Genomic DNA, 21,173 nt, shown 5'->3' on the forward strand with positions numbered 1-21,173 from the left:
GGGTTCAAAAACAGTGTATGCCACAATGTAAGTGGAAAGAAGAAGAGCACAAGAAGTGGACTGAATTGAGTGATGTTAGATGGTGGGGAAGCACTAGAGCAAAGCCCTGCCTATATCAGACTTCTTTGATAAATTAACTAATTTTGCTTAACTGGTTTTCTTCCTCTTTTTCTATTCTTTATTATAAGAAATGGCATTCTTGGGGCCAAGTGATATAAAAATGAGAACAATTAAATTTATTTTCTAAAAAACAAAAATATGCTTCAAGAAGAAGGAGTGAGAGAGACCAAAGACTTGTAAACTGTACAGGAACCTCACACCTATATATCTGGTCTATTTTCTTGATGAAACTAATCTGGTGGCACTGGACATGACAATCACATCAGGAAAATGAAATTCATTACATTTTAATAGGCAGGAAACTGCTCATTATTAATGGGGAAGTCACTCCTGAATCAGCCTGTGGACATAATCAGAACATCAGCTTCTTAAAGCAAAGATGAAAATTATTACAAAACGAGAAGGAAAATGAGAAATGTACAATTTGCTCTTGGTCAAGAAGCATCTAGTAAATACTTCCTATGTGCCAGGTACTGTGTAAATTTTTTTTAAAGACACAATGAAACATTCCCTGGTCACAAAGGATTTATATTTCATCAGTACAATCAGAACAACTTCTACTTCCATGGTGAAAAAAAGAAAGTGGCTTTTTAGGAAGATCAGTTTGACTGCTGAATGGAGATGGGATTGGATTAGGGAAAAAATGATGGCATAGAAGCCACCAGCAGGTTCTTATAGTGTACCAGGTATGAGATGATGAGGGCAGGCCTGCACCAGTGCGATAGCAGTGCCAGAGAACAGAAAGAGGTGTCATAAAAAAAGAACTTTCCCAGTAATCCGCTGTCAGGGGTTATGGAAATGTGAGAGAGTGAGTTGAGGATGACTCCTAGGTTGCAAGCTTGGGTGACTAAAAGTCAGCATTCATTTAATACCTATTAAGTTCCAGGCACTGCTAAATGCTGGGGATTCCAATGAAGGCAGAAGACAGTCTCTTCCCTCAAGCTCACAATCTAATGGGGAAGACAAGAAGCAAATAAATATGTACAAACATGCCACATACAGGATAAATAGGAAATAATTAACTGAAGGACAGGACCAAAATTAATTGGATTAGGAAAGGCTTCCTGTAGGTGGAATTTGAAGGAAGCCAGGGAAACCTAGACAGTGTTGAGCAAGAAGAACATTTCAGACTTTGTGGGCAGCAAAGGAAATGCCCAGAGCCAAGAGATGGAAAGACTTGTTTATGCAACAGCAAGAATCGAAGAATGCATGGAGGAGAAGTGTCAGAGACTCAAAGGATGAGAGGGGGCTAGGTCATGAAGGGCTTTGAATGCAAAACATGGTATTTGGTATTTGCCTTCTTCCATCTCTACCTGTTGACTGAGTCTCTGGATTTCATAAATACTGTATATGTTGATCTGATTTATTTATTTATTGGTACATGTAGAATTTATCTCTTCTGTGCAAGAGAAGTTGGCAAACAAGTTGGAACTATAAAGAGTTTGTTGTTTTGTTTTGTTTTTTAAGTGAATGAAAGGAAACTGGAGGTACCTATTGTAAAGCACTTTCTCATGCAGTTGAGCCACAAAAGAAGAGGATAAATATAGAACATCGGGGATGGACAAATGGAAATTTGTCCAGGGATGGAAAAATAAGCATGTTTGTAAGTAGGAAGGAAGCAACCATAAGACAAAAAGATATTGAAAATAAAGAACCATAGGGATGATAAAGAGAGCAATTACCAAAAAATCTGCTATCACTTGGGTACCTCTGCAAAGAGATTAGTCACCTCTGCATCTGAGCTAGTGAAGGAGGAGTTAGTAGCAGAAAGTATCTGAAGGATTTGAGATGAGGAGGAGGAAGGAGAGAAAAAGGGATCTTGATGAATGGCCTCAATTTTTTTCAATGAAACACAAGGCAAGGTTCTTAGCTAAAGGATGGATTGAGGAGTTGTGAATTGATTTAGGAGGGTAAAAAAATGTGAACTATTATATTAGCTCACATTCTAATATAATAATAGGGGATAGGGATAGGAACTAGATATGTGATTTCAGTGGAATACGAAACAGTCTGGTGGGTAATCTCCTTCTACCACCAGTAGGCACCTTCTCTCCAATGTTATACTGTTAGAGAAATGCCTAAAGTACTAAATTATTCAGTGACTTTTCCTGAATCACAGGGACTTGAGCCCAGATCTTTCTGGTTTCATGGTCAGATCTCTATCCACACTATACACACATATAAATCAAGAATAAGAAGGATGAAAAGACAATTGCCATAAAAGGTAGACCAGAAGATCCCAGTGAGCTACCAAACAATTGATCACTTTGCCAATAAGAGGGATATAGCAACCAACAGCAACACTGATTTAAAATGTAAACTTCTTTGTTAAATTGTATGGTGAAAGGATGATAGAAGAAAATTCTCTGAATCACCTCATAAAACAGAGGAGTAATAAAGTGTAGGAAACTTTGAAGATAGATTGGTGAGAGAAACAAAGTCTTCCCAAGAGCATTTTAAGAATGGAAGTGGAAGGAGGAAAAGAAACAGGAAAAAAATGGAAAATATTTGTCAATATTGATCTAATACCTTGAACTACACATTTGGACTTTAAAATCACAGCCCTAGATCTGCTGGATGAGGAAGAAGAAATGCCACTTACAAAAAAGAAAGGAAAGAAAAAAAAAGCAGCTAGACTTAAACCATTTATTCCCAATGGAGGTCTGTTTATAGGAGACAAAATTTGAAGGCATTGAGGGATCTAATTTCAAAATAAATGAAAAATGTGAGGGGCAAATCCTAGACTTTATTCTCTTGGTCATTTTTTTTGTTAATATTCATAATTACTATCCCATAGCCTCACTATGTAGTCACAATTATATGAGGATAATATACACATACATTGAGGGCATCTTTAATGAGAGAATTAAAAAGGAATAGTCAGAATATCTTTTGCAAGCTGTATTCCATAGTAGACTATATTTTTATGGTCCCACAATTGACTTAAGGGTATAAAAAGTACAAGATCTTTTTATTTGTTGACTCTGAAGAAACATTTTATTTGTCTTTAAGGAACCCTCACCTTTCATTTTAAAAGTGATACTAAGTATCACTTCCAAGGCACAGTACAGTAAGGGTTAGGCAGTGGGGGTTAAGTGACTTGCCCAAGACCACAAAGCGAGGAAGTTCCTGAAGCTAAATTTGAACCCAGGACCTCCTGTCTCCAAACCTGGCTCTTTATCCACTGAGCCACTCAGTTGCTCCAGAATGTTTAATTTAGAAAAAAAATATATTCACCTTAATTTTACAACACAGTGTCTCTCACATTTGTGAAAGTCATACAAGATTCTTTGGGGAAACAAAAGTAGTTCAGATCTCTGATTATTAATACTAAATAATGTATAAAACAATGGATATCCTTACCAAAAGTATTTGCCATTGTCATGGTCCAGTGTACAAAGTCACTGCAGTGGAGCAATGGATCTTCCAAATGATCCTGTTGGAGGTAGTGTTATGTTGATCAAACTCCAAAGCTTCCTAAAAAGAAATTCATGATCTCTCAAAAAAAGTTTGGTCTAAACACATAGGAAAAAACCAAGTGAATGAAAACTACAGATTGTCTATATTATGTCAAAAAGTTGAAAGGACAACCTAGAGAGCTTCTCCTTTGTTACATCTATCTAAGAAAAAACACTGCAAAGAGATTGAAGTGAGCTGGACCCAGAATTGAATACAAGAAGAAAAGCAGGCTTAACTGACTTCATAAATTGTGCAGTTATTTTAATGACCCTGAACATCTCCCTGAAATAAAGGCCCATCTATTTAACAATATTCTTCTAGTTATATTGTGTGGCTACAAGTCTTGTAAGTCTCTAAAGTCAGGCAGTTCCCAAAATAACTGAAAGTTTTTTGCCCAATGGAGAATGTTCACATGGTGAGCATGTACAGTATGCCATACATAACAAATCAGGGAGTAATACAGAAGGAGAAGTATAAAAGTTTCTATTAGAAAATGGTATGATCACTAAAAAGAGATTACAGAAATGTAAATTTTACAACCATCATGAGGTTTATACTTAAAATAACAAATAGGAGTACTTAAAAAAATAAAATAGATAATTCTGTATACATAAATTCAAAGGCATTTGTAAGAACAAAGTCAGTGTAACTAGATTAAGGAGAAATTGTCAAGTAGGAATAATCCAATATAAAATATCTCTAATAAAGATATGATATCAAAGATAGAGAAGGAATTGGTACAAACATATAGGAATAAGGGCCCTCTATAACTGATCAAAGAATACAAATAGTTTTCAGAAGAACTTCAGGGGCTCCCAAGAGCCATGTGTGAAAGAGTGACCCAAATCATTAGTAATTAGATTAATACAACGCTGAGATTTCACTTCATACACATCAGACTGGTTAAGATGACAAAAGATAAAATGGTAAATATTGGCAGAACTGTGGGATGACAGCCACCTTAATGCACTCTTGACAGAGCTCTGAATTTCCTGTCCGAAAAGCATTCCTAGAAAAGCCCCCAAACTGTACCTTTGGGCAGCAATAGCACTAGTGGGCATAAACCCCAGGGATGTCAAAAATATGAAGAAAGGCCTCATATATACAAAAATTATTTATAGCAACATTTGCTGGTTCTGAAATGGGGAATAAAAGGAAAAAAAGAAAACTGGAACCTAAGACATGGCTATCACTTGAGCAACGGTAGAACAAATTGTGTATGAATGTCTTGGAATATTATTACTATAAGAAATAAGAAAAGGAATAGTTTTAGAGAATTCTTGGTAATAGAAATTGATGTAGGCAGAATAAAGTGAGCAAAATCAAGAGAATAATTTATAAAATAGCCACATTATAAAGACAATTTAAAAACTGAAGAACATAATTCATCAAATTACCATGACTGGAGGACCTGTGATGAAGCATATTATTTACCTCCTTACAGAAAGATGATAAGACTCATGGTGCAGAAAAAGATTTACAATTTACAATTTTTACCATAGTCACTATGTAGATTGATTTTGCTCGACTAGACCTATTTGTTACAATTTGTTACTCCCTCTTTGATAGTTTAATTGTGGGAAGTAGAGGAAGCAATAATTTTTGGCTGTGGAAGGTAAGTCCCTTTTAAATGCACAGAAGAGAACAGAAACAAGTTCAGGAGGTACCAACAGGCAAAACTGTTTTGAAAGTAACTTGTCTTATTTATTATATAAAAAAGTATGAAACAGAGTTGTGGTTTCGTATGCAGTCCTTTCTGAGTTCTACTGTATATGTGTAAGAATGCTTTTAGGTCTTTTCAGTGTTGAAATTCAGAATAAAAATAAATTTAAAACAAGCATTTAATCTTTAGGCTCTCCCAATCTATGTGCCACCTCTGCTTCCTCATCCTTCAAATTCCTTCTCTTAACTCTTCTATCCCTGCAAATTCTCTTCCTGTACTTCTTCCTTTTAATAGTCAAACTCCTTTAAAAAGACATCTGTGTTCATGTCCTCACCTCTAATTCCCATCACTTCTCCACCTCTTATATTCTGACTTCCGGCAGAATCATTCAACTTTTTACTTAAGTTGCCTATGATCTCTTTTATATTTTACTCCTAAACACCTTTTTTCAGTCCTCGTCCCTCAAACTATGTCATTTTTTTTATGGTGAGGGGCTGCCCTCCCTCTTGTTCTCCCACCTATCCAATTGATTCTCAGTCTTCTTAACTGTTTCACAAGAGCCTCTGTCCAGGACTGAGACACACACATCCCACCCCACCCCCCTCTCTCTGTCTCTCTGTCTGTCTGTCTGTCTCTCCCCCACCCCTTAATTTTTGTCTTAGAATTGATACTAAGTATTGATTCCAATGCAGAAGAGCAATAAGGGCTAGACAGTTTGGAGTTAGGTGACTTGTCCAGGGTCACACCACTAGGAAATGTTTGAGTCCAGATTTGAACCAGGAGCTTTTGTCTCTAGGCCTGTCACTATATCCTAAATCACCCAGCTCTTTCACCTTCTGGAGCTCTTTCTCTTGAGAGACATCATAGTGTGGTGGGCCTGATGCTGGGTTCGGAGTTTGGAAGACTCAGTCAGACATCTACTTTGTTGACATTTTATATCCTTCCAGGAGAATGTAAGTTCCTGCATACCAGGGACTTTTTCACTTTATCTTTGAATCCCCAACACAGTGCAAACAAAGTGCCTTTTAGATGCACTATACTCTTAAAAATGGTCATCAAAAGGAACTGAATGTAAATACTAGCTACTTTTGTGTAATTGAATTTAAGGGAAGGATTAGCCAGGGTCAGATATATGCAAGTCAGAAAGAATGACAACTGAGAAAAGGCCAGTGGATTTGGCAATTAGGAGGACATATATTGCTTAAATTAAATGAGTTGATTTTTGGGAGACATTTTTGTTGAAACAAGAATAGAAGGCAGACTTTAATTGTAGTGTAGTGACTGGATGAAAACTTATTCATTGGGTCAGTCAATAAGCATTTATTAAGCTTGTGTTATGCATCAGGCCCTTCATATGCTGGGAATATGGTGGAAAACTAAAAATAATCTCTGCTATTAAGGAGCTTACCTTCCAATTGGCAATAACACATGGGAAAGAAGAGTCAGAGAAAGATGTTTCAGTCTAGGAAAGTGCAAAGACATTCAGTAGAACAATAAAGAAGACCTTTGACACTCCTCCAGCTATGATAGGAATGTTGATTTAATTAGTAGTTCTTAGCTCAAGAAGTGGAAGAGGCAACAGGTACAATCAGAAACACGGTTCCAGATGCCCAGACTGAAAGATGAGGAATATTGAATCCAGGGAGAGATTCAAGAAGCTCCTGAGCAGACTTTGGAGGCCAAGTTTGGAGAGTAGAGCATCAGCCAGCAGAGTAGAAAATGACTGGAATAAAGATAAAGATTCATGGTCAAAGAATTAAGGAATAAGTAAGCAATTAAGAAATGAAGGGACCGGACTTCTGGTCAAGATGGAGGCGTAGAAGCAGCAAAAGTTCAGACCTCGGAATCCCTTCCTTACCGATCGCAAACAGAGTGCTCCTAGGACACAGAAATTCAAACTGAACAACAGGATAGACCTGGGGAACCCTCCTCCTGGACCTGGATCAAAAGGTACCGCACCCCAAAATCCAGAACCCTAGATCACTCAGATCTAAGGGGTAGGCAGAAGGAAGGTCCCAGGACCCACCCACCCCAACCTAGCGTGCTGAGCCCATGGCAGCAGTGGGAACCTCAGGGCTCTGAGGACTCACCTTGAAAGCAACCTGAGCCAGTCTCCAGGGCACCCAACACAGACGGCAGGGAAACATAGAGAGAAGGGGGAAGCCTGTAGCCCCCTGGGTGGGTCCTTCCATCTGAGTCTCAAGGGAGGTCCCAGCTTTAGGGCACCAGCTGAACCCAATCCCATCAGGAGCCCTCAGAGCTACTGAAAGGACAGAAAACTCAGGGCTGGCAAAGGGGTTGGGGAGAACATCGATACACTGGAAGGGTAAAGAGGTTGGAAACAGGAAATACTCAACTCTTACGTACTTTGAAACTGACCCAAAGAGGAAAGAACAATCCAATCCATTGGGGAAGAGAATAGATCTGTGCCCTATAGGGGAGTAGAAGGGTAAAAAACAGACTGGTGGGGAGGGAAGCAGTACAAGGGAGGGAGAGGGTGGGGGGGGGGATTTTAAAAAGACTACAGGGGAAAATAAGGGAGGGAATAAGTAGGGAGGGGGGTAGAAAGGGAAGTACAAGGGGGACTGATTTAAAGTAAATCACTGGACTAAAAGGTAGAGCTGAAGAAGAAAGGTTAGAATTAGGGAAGGATATCAAAATGCCAGGGAGCCCACAAGTGAGAGTCATAACTTTGAACGTGAATGGGATGAACTCACCCATAAAACGTAGACGAATAGCAGGATGGATTAGAATCCAAAACCCTACCATATGTTGTCTTCAAGAAACACACATGAGGTGGGTAGACACTCACAAGGTCAGAACTAAAGGATGGAGTAAGACCTTCTGAGCCTCAACTGACAGAAAGAAGGCAGGAGTTGCAATCATGATATCTGATAAAGCCAAAGCAAAAATAGACCTGATCAAAAGGGATAGGGAAGGTAATTATATTTTGTTAAAAGGGACTTTAGATAATGAGGAAATATCACTAATCAACATGTATGCACCAAATAACATAGCACCCAAATTTCTAATGGAGAAACTAGGAGAATTGAAGGAAGAAATAGACAGTAAAACCATATTAGTGGGAGACTTGAACCAACCATTATCAAATTTAGATAAATCAAAAAATAAGAGAGAGGTAAAAGAAGTGAATGAAATCTTAGAAAAATTAGAATTAGTAGACATATGGAGAAAAATAAATAGGGATAAAAAGGAATACATCTTCTTCTCAGCACCACATGGCACATTCACAAAAATTGACCATACATTAGGTCACAGAAATATGGCACACAAATGCAGAAAAGCAGAAATAATAAATGCAGCCTTTTCAGACCACAAGGCAATAAAAATAATGATCAGTAATGGTACATGGAAAACCAAATCAAAAACTAATTGGAAATTAAACAATATGATACTCCAAAATCATTTAGTTAGAGAAGAAATCATAGAAACCATTAATAATTTCATCGAGGAAAATTACAATGGCGAAACATCCTTTCAAACATTTTGGGATGCAGCCAAAGCAGTAATCAGAGGTGAGGTAAATTCATATCCCTGAGTGCATATATTAACAAACAAGGGAGAGCAGAGATCAATCAATTGGAAATGCAAATAAAAAAACTCAAAAGCGACCAAATTAAAAACCCCCAGCAGAAAACCAAACTAGAAATCCTAAAAATTAAGGGAGAAATTAATAAAATTGAAAGTGATAGAACTATTGATTTAATAATTAAGACAAGAAGCTGGTACTTTGAAAAAACAAACAAAATAGACAAAGTACTGGTCAATCTAATTAAAAAAAGGAAGGAAGAAAAGCAAATTAACAGCATCAAAGATGAAAAGGGGGACATCACCTCTGATGAAGAAGAAATTAAGGCAATCATTAAAAATTACTTTGCCCAATTATATGGCAATAGATACACCAATTTAGGTGATATGGATGAATATATACAAAAATACAAACTGCCTAGACTAACAGAAGAAGAAATAGAATTCTTAAATAATCCCATATCAGAAAATGAAATCCAATAGGCCATCAAAGAACTTCCTAAGAAAAAATCCCCAGGGCCTGATGGATTCACCAGTGAATTCTATCAGACATTCAGAGAACAGTTAATCCCAATACTATACAAACTATTTGACATAATAAGCAAAGAGGGAGTTCTACCAAACTCCTTTTATGACACAAACATGGTACTGATTCCAAAGGCAGGCAGGTCAAAAACAGAGAAAGAAAACTATAGACCAATCTCCCTAATGAATATAGATGCAAAAATCTTAAATAGGATACTAGCAAAAAGACTCCAGCAAGTGATCAGAAGGGTCATCCACCATGATCAAGTAGGATTTATACCAGGGATGCAGGGCTGGTTCAATATTAGGAAAACCATCCACATAATTGACCACATCAACAAGCAAACCAACAAGAATCACATGATTATCTCAATAGACGCAGAAAAAGCCTTTGATAAAATACAACACCCATTCCTATTAAAAACACTAGAAAGCATAGGAATAGAAGGGTCGTTCCTAAAAATAATAAACAGTATATATCTAAAACCATCAGCTAGTATCATCTGCAATGGGGATAAACTAGATACATTCCCAATAAGATCAGGAGTGAAACAAGGATGCCCATTTTCACCTCTACTATTTGACATTGTACTAGAAACATTAGCAGTAGCAATTAGAGAAGAAAAAGAAATTGAAGGCATCAAAATAGGCAAGGAGGAGACCAAGTTATCACTCTTTGCAGATGACATGATGGTCTACTTCAAGAATCCTAGAGATTCAACCAAAAAGCTAATTGAAATAATCAACAACTTTAGCAAAGTTGCAGGATACAAAATAAACCCACATAAGTCATCAGCTTTTCTATATATCTCCAACACAGCTCAGCAGCAAAAACTAGAAAGAGAAATCCCATTCAAAATCACCTTAGGCAAAATAAAATACCTAGGAATCTATCTCCCAAGACAAACACAGGAACTATATGAACACAACTACAAAACACTCTCCACACAACTAAAACTAGACTTGAGCAATTGGAAAAACATTAACTACTCATGGATAGGACGAGCCAATATTATAAAAATGACCATCCTACCCAAACTTATTTATCTATTTAGTGCCATACCCATGGAACTCCCAAAAAATGTCTTTACTGATTAAGAAAAAACCATAACAAAGTTCATTTGGAATAACAAAAGATCAAGGATATCCAGGGAAATAATGAAAAAAAAACCACATATGATGGGGGCCTTGCAGTCCCAGACCTCAAACTATATTACAAAGCAGCAGTCATCAAAACAATTTGGTACTGGCTAAGAGACAGAAAGGAGAATCAGTGGAATAGACTGGGGACAAGCGACCTCAGCAAGACAGTATATGATAAACCCAAAGATCCCAGCTTTTGGGACAAAAATCCAGTATTCGATAAAAACTGCTGGGAAAATTGGAAGACTGTGGGAGAGACTAGGAATAGATCAACACCTCACACCCTACACCAAGATAAATTCAAAATGGGTGAGTGACTTAAACATAAAGAAGGAAACCATAAGTAAATTGGGTAAACACAGAATAGTATACATGTCAGATCTTTGGGAGGGGAAAGACTTTAAAACCAAGCAAGACATAGAAAGAATCACAAAATGTAAAATAAATAATTTTGACTACATCAAATTAAAAAGCTTTTGTACAAACAAAACCAATGTAACTAAAATCAGAAGGGAAACAAATTGGGAAAAAATCTTCATAGAAACCTCTGACAAAGGTTTAATTACTCAAATTTATAAAGAGCTAAATCAATTGTACAAAAAATCAAGCCATTCTCCAATTGATAAATGGGCAAGGAACATGGATAGGCAATTCTCAGATAAAGAAATCAAAACTATTAATAAGCACATGAAGAAGTGTTCTAAATCTCTTATAATCAGAGATGAAAATCAAACCAACTCTGAGGTATCACCTCACACCTAGCAGATTGGCCAACATAACAGCAAAGGAAAGTAATGAATGCCGGAGGGGATGTGGCAAAGTAGGGACATTAATTCATTGCTGGTGGAGTTGTGAACTGATCCAATCATTCTGGAGGGCAATTTGGAACTATGCCCAAAGGGCGATAAAAGACTGTCTGCCCTTTGATCCAGCCATAGCACTGCTGGGTCTGTACCCCAAAGAGATAATGGGGGAAAAGACTTGTACAAAAATATTCATAGCTGCGCTCTTTGTAGTAGCCAAAAACTGGAAAACGAGGGGATGCCCTTCAATTGGGGAATGGCTGAGCAAATTGTGGTATATGTTGGTGATGGAATACTATTGTGCTCAAAGGAATAATAAAGTGGAGGAATTCCATGGAGACTGGAACGACCTCCAGGAAGTGATGCAGAGCGAGAGGAGCAGAACCAGGAGAACATTGTACACAGAGACTAATACACTGTGGTATAATTGAACATAATGGACTTCTCCATTAGTGGCGGTGTAATGTCCCTGAACAATCTGCAGGGATCTAGGAGAAAAACACTATCCATAAGCAGAGGACAAACTATGGGAGTAGAAACACCGAGGAAAAGCAACTGCCTGACTACAGCGGTTGAGGGGACATGACAGAGGAGAGACTCTAAAACGAACACTCTAATGCAAATATTAACAACATGGCAATGGGTTCGAATCAAGAACATATGTGATACCCAGTGGAATCACGCGTCAGCTACGGGGGTTAGGGGAGAGGAAAAAAAAATGATCTTTGTCTTTAATGAATAATGCATGGAAAGGATCAAATAAAATATTATAAAATTTAAAAAAAAAAAGAAAGAAATGAAGGGCCCATATTAACTAAACTTGATATCTTCCCCTGCTTGTGGCCCTTTACCCCACATAGAGTGGAGACTTATTAAATATTTGATTGATGACTCAAAATACTAACTGACAAAAAAAAACTAACAGATTTACATATGGTACTTCATAACAGTATTAGTTATTAACCCTTACATTTGCAATGAAGAATCAAAGATGTTTTGTTCAGCTAATGTTCCTGAGACTGGGTGTAGGCATTTGTAGTGTTTGACTAATTGTTTAGTGGTAGTAACATAGGCATCTGGACACATGCATTGCAGAAAGGTTTTGAAAGTTCATCTCTTCTCGTTGTGTATTGTCAAGTATATAAAGGTAATCGAGTAATAAATCCTTGCATTAGTAAGCATACCTCAAAATCTTAATTATGGAAACAGGAATAAAAATGTTTCCTAAATTGCAGAAATAATTTATATTTTATAACAAGTTCTGCAGATAATAAGCATTTCAAAGAGCTTATGAATACTACCTATTCATATATATACATTTATATGCTATAAAACGCACCTTATAGATCAATATTATCTTAGAGAAGTCAAAATTTATTCACATTGCTTCTGATTTATTATCTGTATGGTAATCAAACAAAGGAAAAAGGAGAAAGATCATATAACAGGAAACCCATTCCTGTTGTTCTTAAGAAACATAACACATTAAATAGAAACCACAGTGAACAGATTCTTTTGTACAAATTTTGAGGCAGCTGATTACCACACTGCTTATAAGGAAGTCAAAAATTCAAGAGTCATTAGTTCTTATCTCCATGGCACACTCTTTAGTTTCACACATTCCTACACAGATTCCCCATTTCTATTGTTTTCCCTTTTGAACAGAACATCATGGTCCACCATCGGGAACTAACTCAGCCAGACAAAGTCCAGCACTCCAGCACAGACCCATGGGACAGACACAAGCCAGTCATAACTCAGGAGACCGGTGAGGCAGTTTTTTCTCAAGTTGTCTTTTTTTGTTGTTTGCTGTACTTTTTCTAGAGATGTGCAGAAAGCAGTTTGGGGCCAAAAATCATTTGTATTTGTGCACTGACCCTCATTCAGGTATATCACTGAATTAGCAAATTCTGTACTATCTAAATATTGTCAGATATCCATGCCTGACAAATAGATGCTGGCAGGAATTAATAAAGTAGCATCTGGCTTCACCACTATTAGACATGACATCTTTGGCAGAGAAGCTCTGTTGGAAATCTCAGCACCAGCATTAGGTGCTGCTGTCATATCTAACAGAAGTAGAATTTATAGTCCTCATTTTTTGGAAAAACTAACTATGAAACTAAAACTAGGTTTCTAGAAATTCAGCAACATCATGAGGATTGGTCCATACATCTTAGGGGATATTTAACAGCAATTTTTGCTATGAGTATATTAACTTTGAGCCCTTTCGTTTTATTATTGGAGTTCCATGTTTACTGATATCATTAAAAGTACACATGCTGGTGTAATTTGTTAAATACTCTTCTGATGACAAAGGCTGAGGATAGGTTAGGGTTAATGTCCAAATATTCATCTTGCATTCACATCGTAACTAGATGTTATGTCTCCTCTTTTGTGAATGGCAAGAGAATGCAAATAAGATATGATAGCTTCTGAATAAAATAGAGGTAAATCTGCCAACACCCCCTAGTTTCTCTTTCTAGTGTGTACCATACACACAGATATCTCTTCCTTTACTGAGCATGTGAACCATACTGTATTCTTTCTTTTTCTCTTTTGCAGAAGTGGTTTAGAAAGTGAAATTGGGAAAGATGTTTCCACGACTTATCGGCTGTCTTGGTCTGACCACAAGCATCTTGCCCAACCTGATACAACCTTGATTTCAGTTGTGGGTAGTCGGCACAATCAGGTAACTGAAACCCACTCCCATGTCCTATACACCAGCTGATTCTTAGGTCTGCTAAGTCTGTGACATTATTTTAAAGATAATTGTACTCGAAGTAGGTGGTTATAAACACATTCCTTCATGAGTTTTTATTGTGACCCATACGGTTTTTTAATTGGCCCCTATGAGAATACAAAAGTTAAGGAACTTATCTCTCTTCTGCAGTTTATTATCTAGTTCAGGATAGGTAAGCTGTTGGTCAAAAGTGCTGATGAGACAATAGACCGTCAAAGTCAGTCACAGAATTTTTTCTCCAAAATTTTTATTATCATTTTTACCAATTGCAATATATTAACAAATTTCCACTTGTTTCCCTAAGTTATATGATTGAACTTTTCTCTCCCTGCCTTCTCCTCCCTTCCCCCTCCCAGTGCTGGCAAGTGATTCTGAGTTATACATGTATTTTTATGCAAAACATATTTCCATATTGTTCATTTTCGTAAGTGATTTGTCTTATAAAACCAAAACTCCAAAACATAAACCCAAATAAACAAGTGAAAAATCATATGCTTTCATCTGCATTCTGACTCCAACAGTTCTTTCTCTGGAGGCAAGTAGCATTCTTTGTCATAAATCCCCTAGAATTTTCTTGGATCATTGGATTGCTGATATTAGCTAAGTCTTTCACAGTTGATCATTTCACAATATTACTGTTACTTTGTACAATGTTTTCCTGGCTCTTCTTATTTCACTCTAAGAGTGCATCAGTTCATGAAGCTCTTTCCAGCTCTTTCTGAAATCATCCTGTTCATCATTCCTTTTCCACAAAAGTATTCCATCACTATCATATAACTCAAATTTAAAATTTTTTAAAGTGTCTCCCCCTACACACTACAAATGATTGCCATAGAAAGTGAAATTATTTTTAAAAAATTTTTTGTTACATTAAAATTCCCAGGTATCTTCTGTCTTTCCATTCTCTCCCTTCCCTCACTAGAGAAAGCATCATTTGAGATTAGATCATGTTTAAATTAATTTGAATGATGTCATTAACTATTATTAAGTATTTGTCAATTTGAAATTTTTTGTTCTTTTCTATAGAATTCTCCAAAATATACATTTTAAGTGTTGTTTCTCATTTGTAAATATTGCCTCTTCAACTTTTAGTTGTTTATTTAACATAAAGGGATATAAAAACAAGGGAGTTTTTGTGTTTTGTTTTTTTTTTAACTTATGCATCTCCTTAGAACCTTGGTTGTTATCCAGTGGAACTAGAAAGAGGCTCAAGGGGCTTTGGATTCAGTCTTCGTGGGGGAAAGGAGTATAACATGGGATTGTTCATTCTTCGACTTGCTGAGGATGGTCCTGCCATCAAAGATGGGAGAATTCATGTGAGTTAGCTTTCATTTACTGTCCTCTATACTCTTTTAAAAAATTTTTTTCTTCTTAAACTTCTAGCATCTAAGACTAGAGAATAAATTATCCAAGAAAAGCCATTGATCTTGGGGAGTAGAAAAATACTTGCCGTTTGATTTTTCCAATTCCCCTAGGATTATGATGATCAAATTGTTTATATTATGCTTAGTGAACTTTTCTCCTGTTATATTCTTTTGGTCAATAAGAAAAGATTTTTTTTTCATTTATAATTTAGGGGTGTGAGAGCAAAAGAATTAACAAAAAGGACTTCTCAAGGGACTAATCTTATTATGTTGTGAGGAGCCAGGACAAGTAGTTCTTAGGAACACAGCCAAAGGGAGAATTTTTAATTTCTCTAAGAAGCAACAGGACCTAGTTTTAAGGAATTGGGTTTTATTTTTTTGTCAAGGATAAAAACACAACGTTGTGTTAGTATGAAAGAGTGATGGAGTTCATAGACTTATGATCTAGGAACTAGATCATAACTAGAGATAACTAGAAATAGATCTAAACATCCAGGTCAGAAACAATTTTTGCAGCTGAGAAATGAGATCGCATATAATGTTCTCCATTATACAGATGAGTAAACTGAGACTGAGGCCAACAACTGGCCTGTATATATGCAACTAGAAAATGTTCCCTTTTCTTCTTCCTTATCAGAATAGTTTATTTTCTGTCTTCAGAATTTAAGTCTTGAGAGCTCCTGAGTTTGCCTTGTAGAATTTTAATGCATTAGATCCTGTGCCTAGAGAGTATATTCTCCCTCAGTGTATTCCGAAGCCTGAGATGGTGTGGTTGCCATCTCTCAAGGGTCCCATCAAATTGTTGAGGAGAATTAAGTCAGTATTATTCTGCTTTTTGAAGAACAAAATTGTTATTAGGGCAAGTAAAGAAATTATTCCCTAATTACTCTACTTTTGGGAGAAAGAAAATTCTGGCAGCTTTCCCAAATAATTCAAGTTCATTATTACTACTATTTCTTATTTCCATGCTTAACCAAACTCCTTATCTCTTCTTTCTGTGTGTGTGTGGGGGGGGGGGGGGAGGCAGCTAAAGGGAATAAGCATATATATATATAGCACCTGCTAGGTGCCAAACAGTCTTACAGATGTTATTTCATTTGGTCCTCATTGCAATCCAAGAAATTGATGCTATTATTATCCTCATTTTATAGTTGAGGAAACTGAGGCAGACAGGTTAACTGACTTGACTAGCACTCTTATCTGCTGTACCACCTAGCTCCCTCAAATGTTTTATGGCATACCCACACCATATCTCCTTCGTTTTTGTCTTCAGTATCTTCATCCAGAAGTTCTTCCTCTAGTTCTTAGAAATTCGTACTGGAATGGATCTACTAAGTACAATAAAATATTTCACCCCTTTCCCCCATTATTTGTGCTTTCCTTTCTTTGTATTTTTTTAAACCCTTACCTTTCGCCTTAGAATCAATACTATGTATTGGTCCCAAGGCAGAAGAGTGTAAGGGTTGGCAATGGGGGTTAAGTGACTTGCCCAGAGTCACACAGCTGGGAAGTGTCTGAGGCTAGATTTGAACCTAGGACCTCCCATCCCAAAGCCTGACTCTCCATCCACTGAGCCACCCAGCTGCCCTTGCTTGAGCTTTTCTTATTGAATAAGATATACTCATCTTTTCCTTTTAAATAAGTTTCAACTAAAGATTTACATTCCATTCATGGTCCTAACCTTTACCACGTCTTAGTGATATCTATGGTATCCAGTCTGTGTCCGTGCATGAGGCTCTCTGATTCATTGGGCTTGTCTCCCATAATTGATGGATTCAGACATTGAAGCCCTGGCTCTTATTGCTGGCTCCTTTCTTGAATTCTGTCTTGGGGGCACTTCTGGCCTTCCTGCTACCACTTCTGCTCTGGCATAGTGTAATGTCAGGCTCCTCTTTTCAGACTCTTTGGATCTTTATACTTCCACCCCAGATGCCAAGGGAAAATGACTTGACATTTAGGGCTTTGGTTCATGTCTAGCCTATCCTCAAAAAGATGGAAGTTGAAAGGACCAAATGTAAGGCATAGATCAGGCCAAGGAGAGCTATTTATTTCACAGTTTAAATACTTCAAGAAACCCACAAAAAATCATAAATACACATTTACTTAGTTTTTGCCAATTACATGTAATAACAAATTTCCACATAAGTTTTCCTAAGTTATATGATCCAGATTGTCTCCCTCCCTTGTTCCCTCTCCCCTCCCAGAGCTGGCAAGCAATTCATTCTGGGTTATACATGTGTTATCATGCAAAACATATTTTTTTATATCATTCATTATAGTGACATAATAATTTTACAAAACCAAAACCCCAATAAATAATTGAAAAATCTCACGCTTTCACCTGCTTCCAACTCCAACAGTTTTTTCTCTGGAGGTGGAGAGCTTCTTTGTCATAAGCCCCTCAGGGTTGTCCCGGATCATCGTATTGCTGAGAAGTAGCTAAGTCTGCACACACAAATGTACATAGAACCAAAAAAGCCACCCCCAAGTTATAACACAAGGGACAGCTCTTCTTACCCTCTCTTTGGAGATGGAGACGTAGACATCTAAACTGGAAGCACGTGGCGCTTGCAGTGCTGGTGGCAGGCCCCGTACATGTCACGTGGGCTCAATCCTGGCCACAGAAAGATTGTCCACGTCTGTAACTTCTGGCAAGCTGGGCCAGGGGTCGGGCTCCCCTCCGGCCGGTTTTCTTCTCCTCTGAGAAGTCCTGTCGTGGATGTAGAGAGGCACCTCCTGTGCCAACCGACCTCGAGAAATGTGTGCTTCAGCTGAGATCCCTGCTCAGTCCCCCCTGAATAGAGCCGGTCCCGAATCGGCGAGCAAGACGTGGGCTGTTCTGTCGCCCCCCCAGAGCCACGAGGAAGCCAGCGGCGAGGAGCTGCGCCCCCCACGCTTCCTAGCAGGGCTGCTGCACACAGCATGGAGAGTCGGCGCAGAAGAGTGAGCCAAAGCTAGTTTTCCTTTATCGGGGATGCCATCCGGGACTCGGCGGCAGGGGGCCTAGGAGAGAACCCAGGCTCGTCTGTTCATCCCCTCACCGACGCATTGGGCATGAGCGCAAGGAGCGCGTCCTGTCTCGTTCCGTGCATGCTGGGAAGGCGCGCCTCCCTCCTACACCTACATGCGTCGCCTGAGCCTCACAGCAGCCCTTGCTAGGACCGACTCGCCCTTCTCTTGGGGTTGAACCTCAGCCCTGGCTTTGCTCACCCACTTTCCCCTCCTGCATCTAAGCACTGATTCCTGCTTGAATCTTGCTCTTCCCACGTCCTCCTCCTCCTCTCCACGACACGGCCACCGCCTCAGATCGGGCCCTCATGCCCTCTTGCCTGAATTATTGCAATGACTTTCCAATAGGCCTCCCAGGCTCGACCCTCCCCTCTCCAGCTACCTGAGTGACTTTCCTAAAGCACTCAGCTGCGAGCTGACTCTTGCAGTACATGCGGCCCCCTGCTCACTCTATAATGTGAAATGTGAACCTTGTAAAGGTCTCCACAGCTTGGCCCCAAACCTGTCTTCCCAGCCTCTCCAGGCCGACTTTCTCTGCACTCCTCCTGCACAGCATTCCTTCCCCCATCTCCGGCTGGGCAGCCTCAGCCCTCCTCCCAGAGGCCACCCAGCTCTAACATGGAAGCCATGGAAAGTTCCATGAAACACAAATAAAACCTTCACAATAATTCGCTGGATGGGCCTTTATTTCACAACCTAAATAGTAAGTAACAAAGCGGTTTCCCAAAGTACAAAGGATCATCCCCAGGATGGGAAGCTACTTGGCGCCTGGCCCTGGGCCTCGTGCGGAGGGGAGCTTCATCCGTGTTGGGCAAGAATTTGGTACTAGTTGATGCTGTGAACAGCACCATAGGCTGAGGAGCGTCCGAGGACAGGGGGACCCTTTAAGAAGCATCCAGGCCAGCCCCTCATGTTCACTTACAAATTCTTTGAAACCTAATGGGCCTCCTTCTATTCCTCTATTAGGTCGGCATGTGCAAGTACCTCAAGATATTCAAGAGCGAGTTACAAAAGAGATATAAAGTATTTTTAAATGTCCTTAATAAGGTTAGAATATTGAGAAGAGGGGGCACCTAGGCAGCTCAGGGGATTGAAAGCCAGGCCTAGACAGGAGGTCCTGGGTTCAAATTTGGACTCAGGTACTTCCCAGCTGTGGGAACCTGAGCAAGTCATTTAACCCCCATTGCCTAGCCCTTGTTGATTATAAGGGTTAAAAAAAAAAAAGAATATTGAGAAGACAAGACTAAGACACATGAAATTATTACACCTAAGAAATAGCTATTAAGTAAGTGATAAATTATGTGGTAAACTATCAACTAGAGGGAAAAAACTAAGAACGAAGTAATTTGGGGAAGTGAGACTTGACCTAGAGTATGAATTATTAGAGGCAGAAAAAGGACATCTTAAGAGAAAGCAGAACGAGCAAAGATGATACGAATAAGCACGCTAACACAGGGGTTGTAGTAAGGAGACTCTCCCCATTAAGATTCATCACAGTCTCATAGTTGAAAGAGAATAGAGTTCATTGAGTCCAAACTGTACCTGAGCAAGAGGCCCCTCTACAATGTTCCCAACAAATTCATCCCTTTTTGCTCCTCTGGGCACTGATTCTACATTGGCTACAAAACCCAGACTCTGGAACTCCAGGTGGCATGCCCTTCTGATCTTTCAGAACTCTCCAGATCAGAGCCTTCCGTCCCTTCACCCAAAATGGAAAAGAACAAAGAAAAAGGCCAAGGCCCAAAGCCCATTCTGTCTGGCCACTGGGAAGGTCCCAAGGCTTTCTCTTTACATCATTGTCTTTTACTACTATATTCTTTGTGAAAAAATCCAAAGCTCTACCCAGAGAAACGGCCTAAGAGAATATGACCTAAGGGCTTCGTTCTAAGCCAACTCAGGCCTTTTTGAAGGGGTCCCCAATTCTGGCTGTACAGAAAAGAGAAAAGAGGCCCCTCCAGACCATATGGTTAAGGATCTTTGAAGGTACTCCCCCAACCATTCTAGGTTATCCTTCCTCTCCTAGAAGTAGCATTCTGTGTATGCATGTACCAGAGGGAAAGAAGGAAAGCCCTCTTACCGAAGAGGGATCACTTTCTAATTCCTTAGTGTTTCCTTCATGCATCTCATTCCTTCTTAAATCTGTCCTTTTCTCTCCTCCTTCCCCAATATTTCCTTCTGTTCTCTTGTTTTACTTACACTTATGGCTAAAAACCACCACCACCACCTTTCTTAAGCTTTATGTCTCTCATTTTAATTTGCATTTGGCTCTAGGTTGATTCTCTACCTGCCTTCTCACCTTCATCTTTTCTCTTCCCCCCCTTCCCCCCACCAATGAAAAATGTTTCAGGACTAAGGCTCATAAACTTCTAATGTTAAAAAATAAGGACACCTGGTGGCAAGTCTGTTTAATTACAATCTTTTGGTGCTTTTTATTTTTTCTATAGAAGAGTAGGCCTTGGAAAGATTTTGGGAAATGAGTGGTGACAATTTCAACAAAAATGTATTAAGTATCCCTCATAGGCAAGGCTAACTTTAAGGGACAGAAAGACAAAAACTAACAATCCCTGCCTGTAAGGATTTTATATTCTTCTAAAGTATATAATAAGTACACCGATAAAGAACTACAAGGTAGGACATGACAGGGATGAGAGAGATAGAAGACAAAAAGAGTGCTAAGAAAATTGGAAGAGGACTGTTACGAAAAATGAATGAATGAATGTAAAGGTATTTACAAAAGCAAAGTCAACTCCTGCCCTCAAAGGCTTACATTCTAATAAAAGTAGCCCACATATACC

The 21,173-nt window shown here is 38.7% G+C and overlaps 1 protein-coding gene across 2 annotated transcripts in view; it reads left to right on the plus strand.

Moving 5' to 3' along the window:
- The window catches only part of MAGI3 (membrane associated guanylate kinase, WW and PDZ domain containing 3), a 243,382-nt gene that overhangs the window by 213,203 nt on the left and 9,006 nt on the right, over nucleotides 1-21,173 (plus strand). For both annotated transcript variants that reach the window (XM_001381996.5, XM_007485160.3), the window contains exons 17-19: nucleotides 12,928-13,030; nucleotides 13,828-13,954; nucleotides 15,178-15,321. In XM_001381996.5, the coding sequence (XP_001382033.1) occupies nucleotides 12,928-13,030; nucleotides 13,828-13,954; nucleotides 15,178-15,321 (374 nt within the window). The remainder of the gene's footprint in view (nucleotides 1-12,927; nucleotides 13,031-13,827; nucleotides 13,955-15,177; nucleotides 15,322-21,173) is intronic.

Source organism: Monodelphis domestica, chromosome 2 (assembly GCF_027887165.1).
Source record: "Monodelphis domestica isolate mMonDom1 chromosome 2, mMonDom1.pri, whole genome shotgun sequence".
NCBI lineage: Eukaryota > Metazoa > Chordata > Mammalia > Didelphimorphia > Didelphidae > Monodelphis > Monodelphis domestica.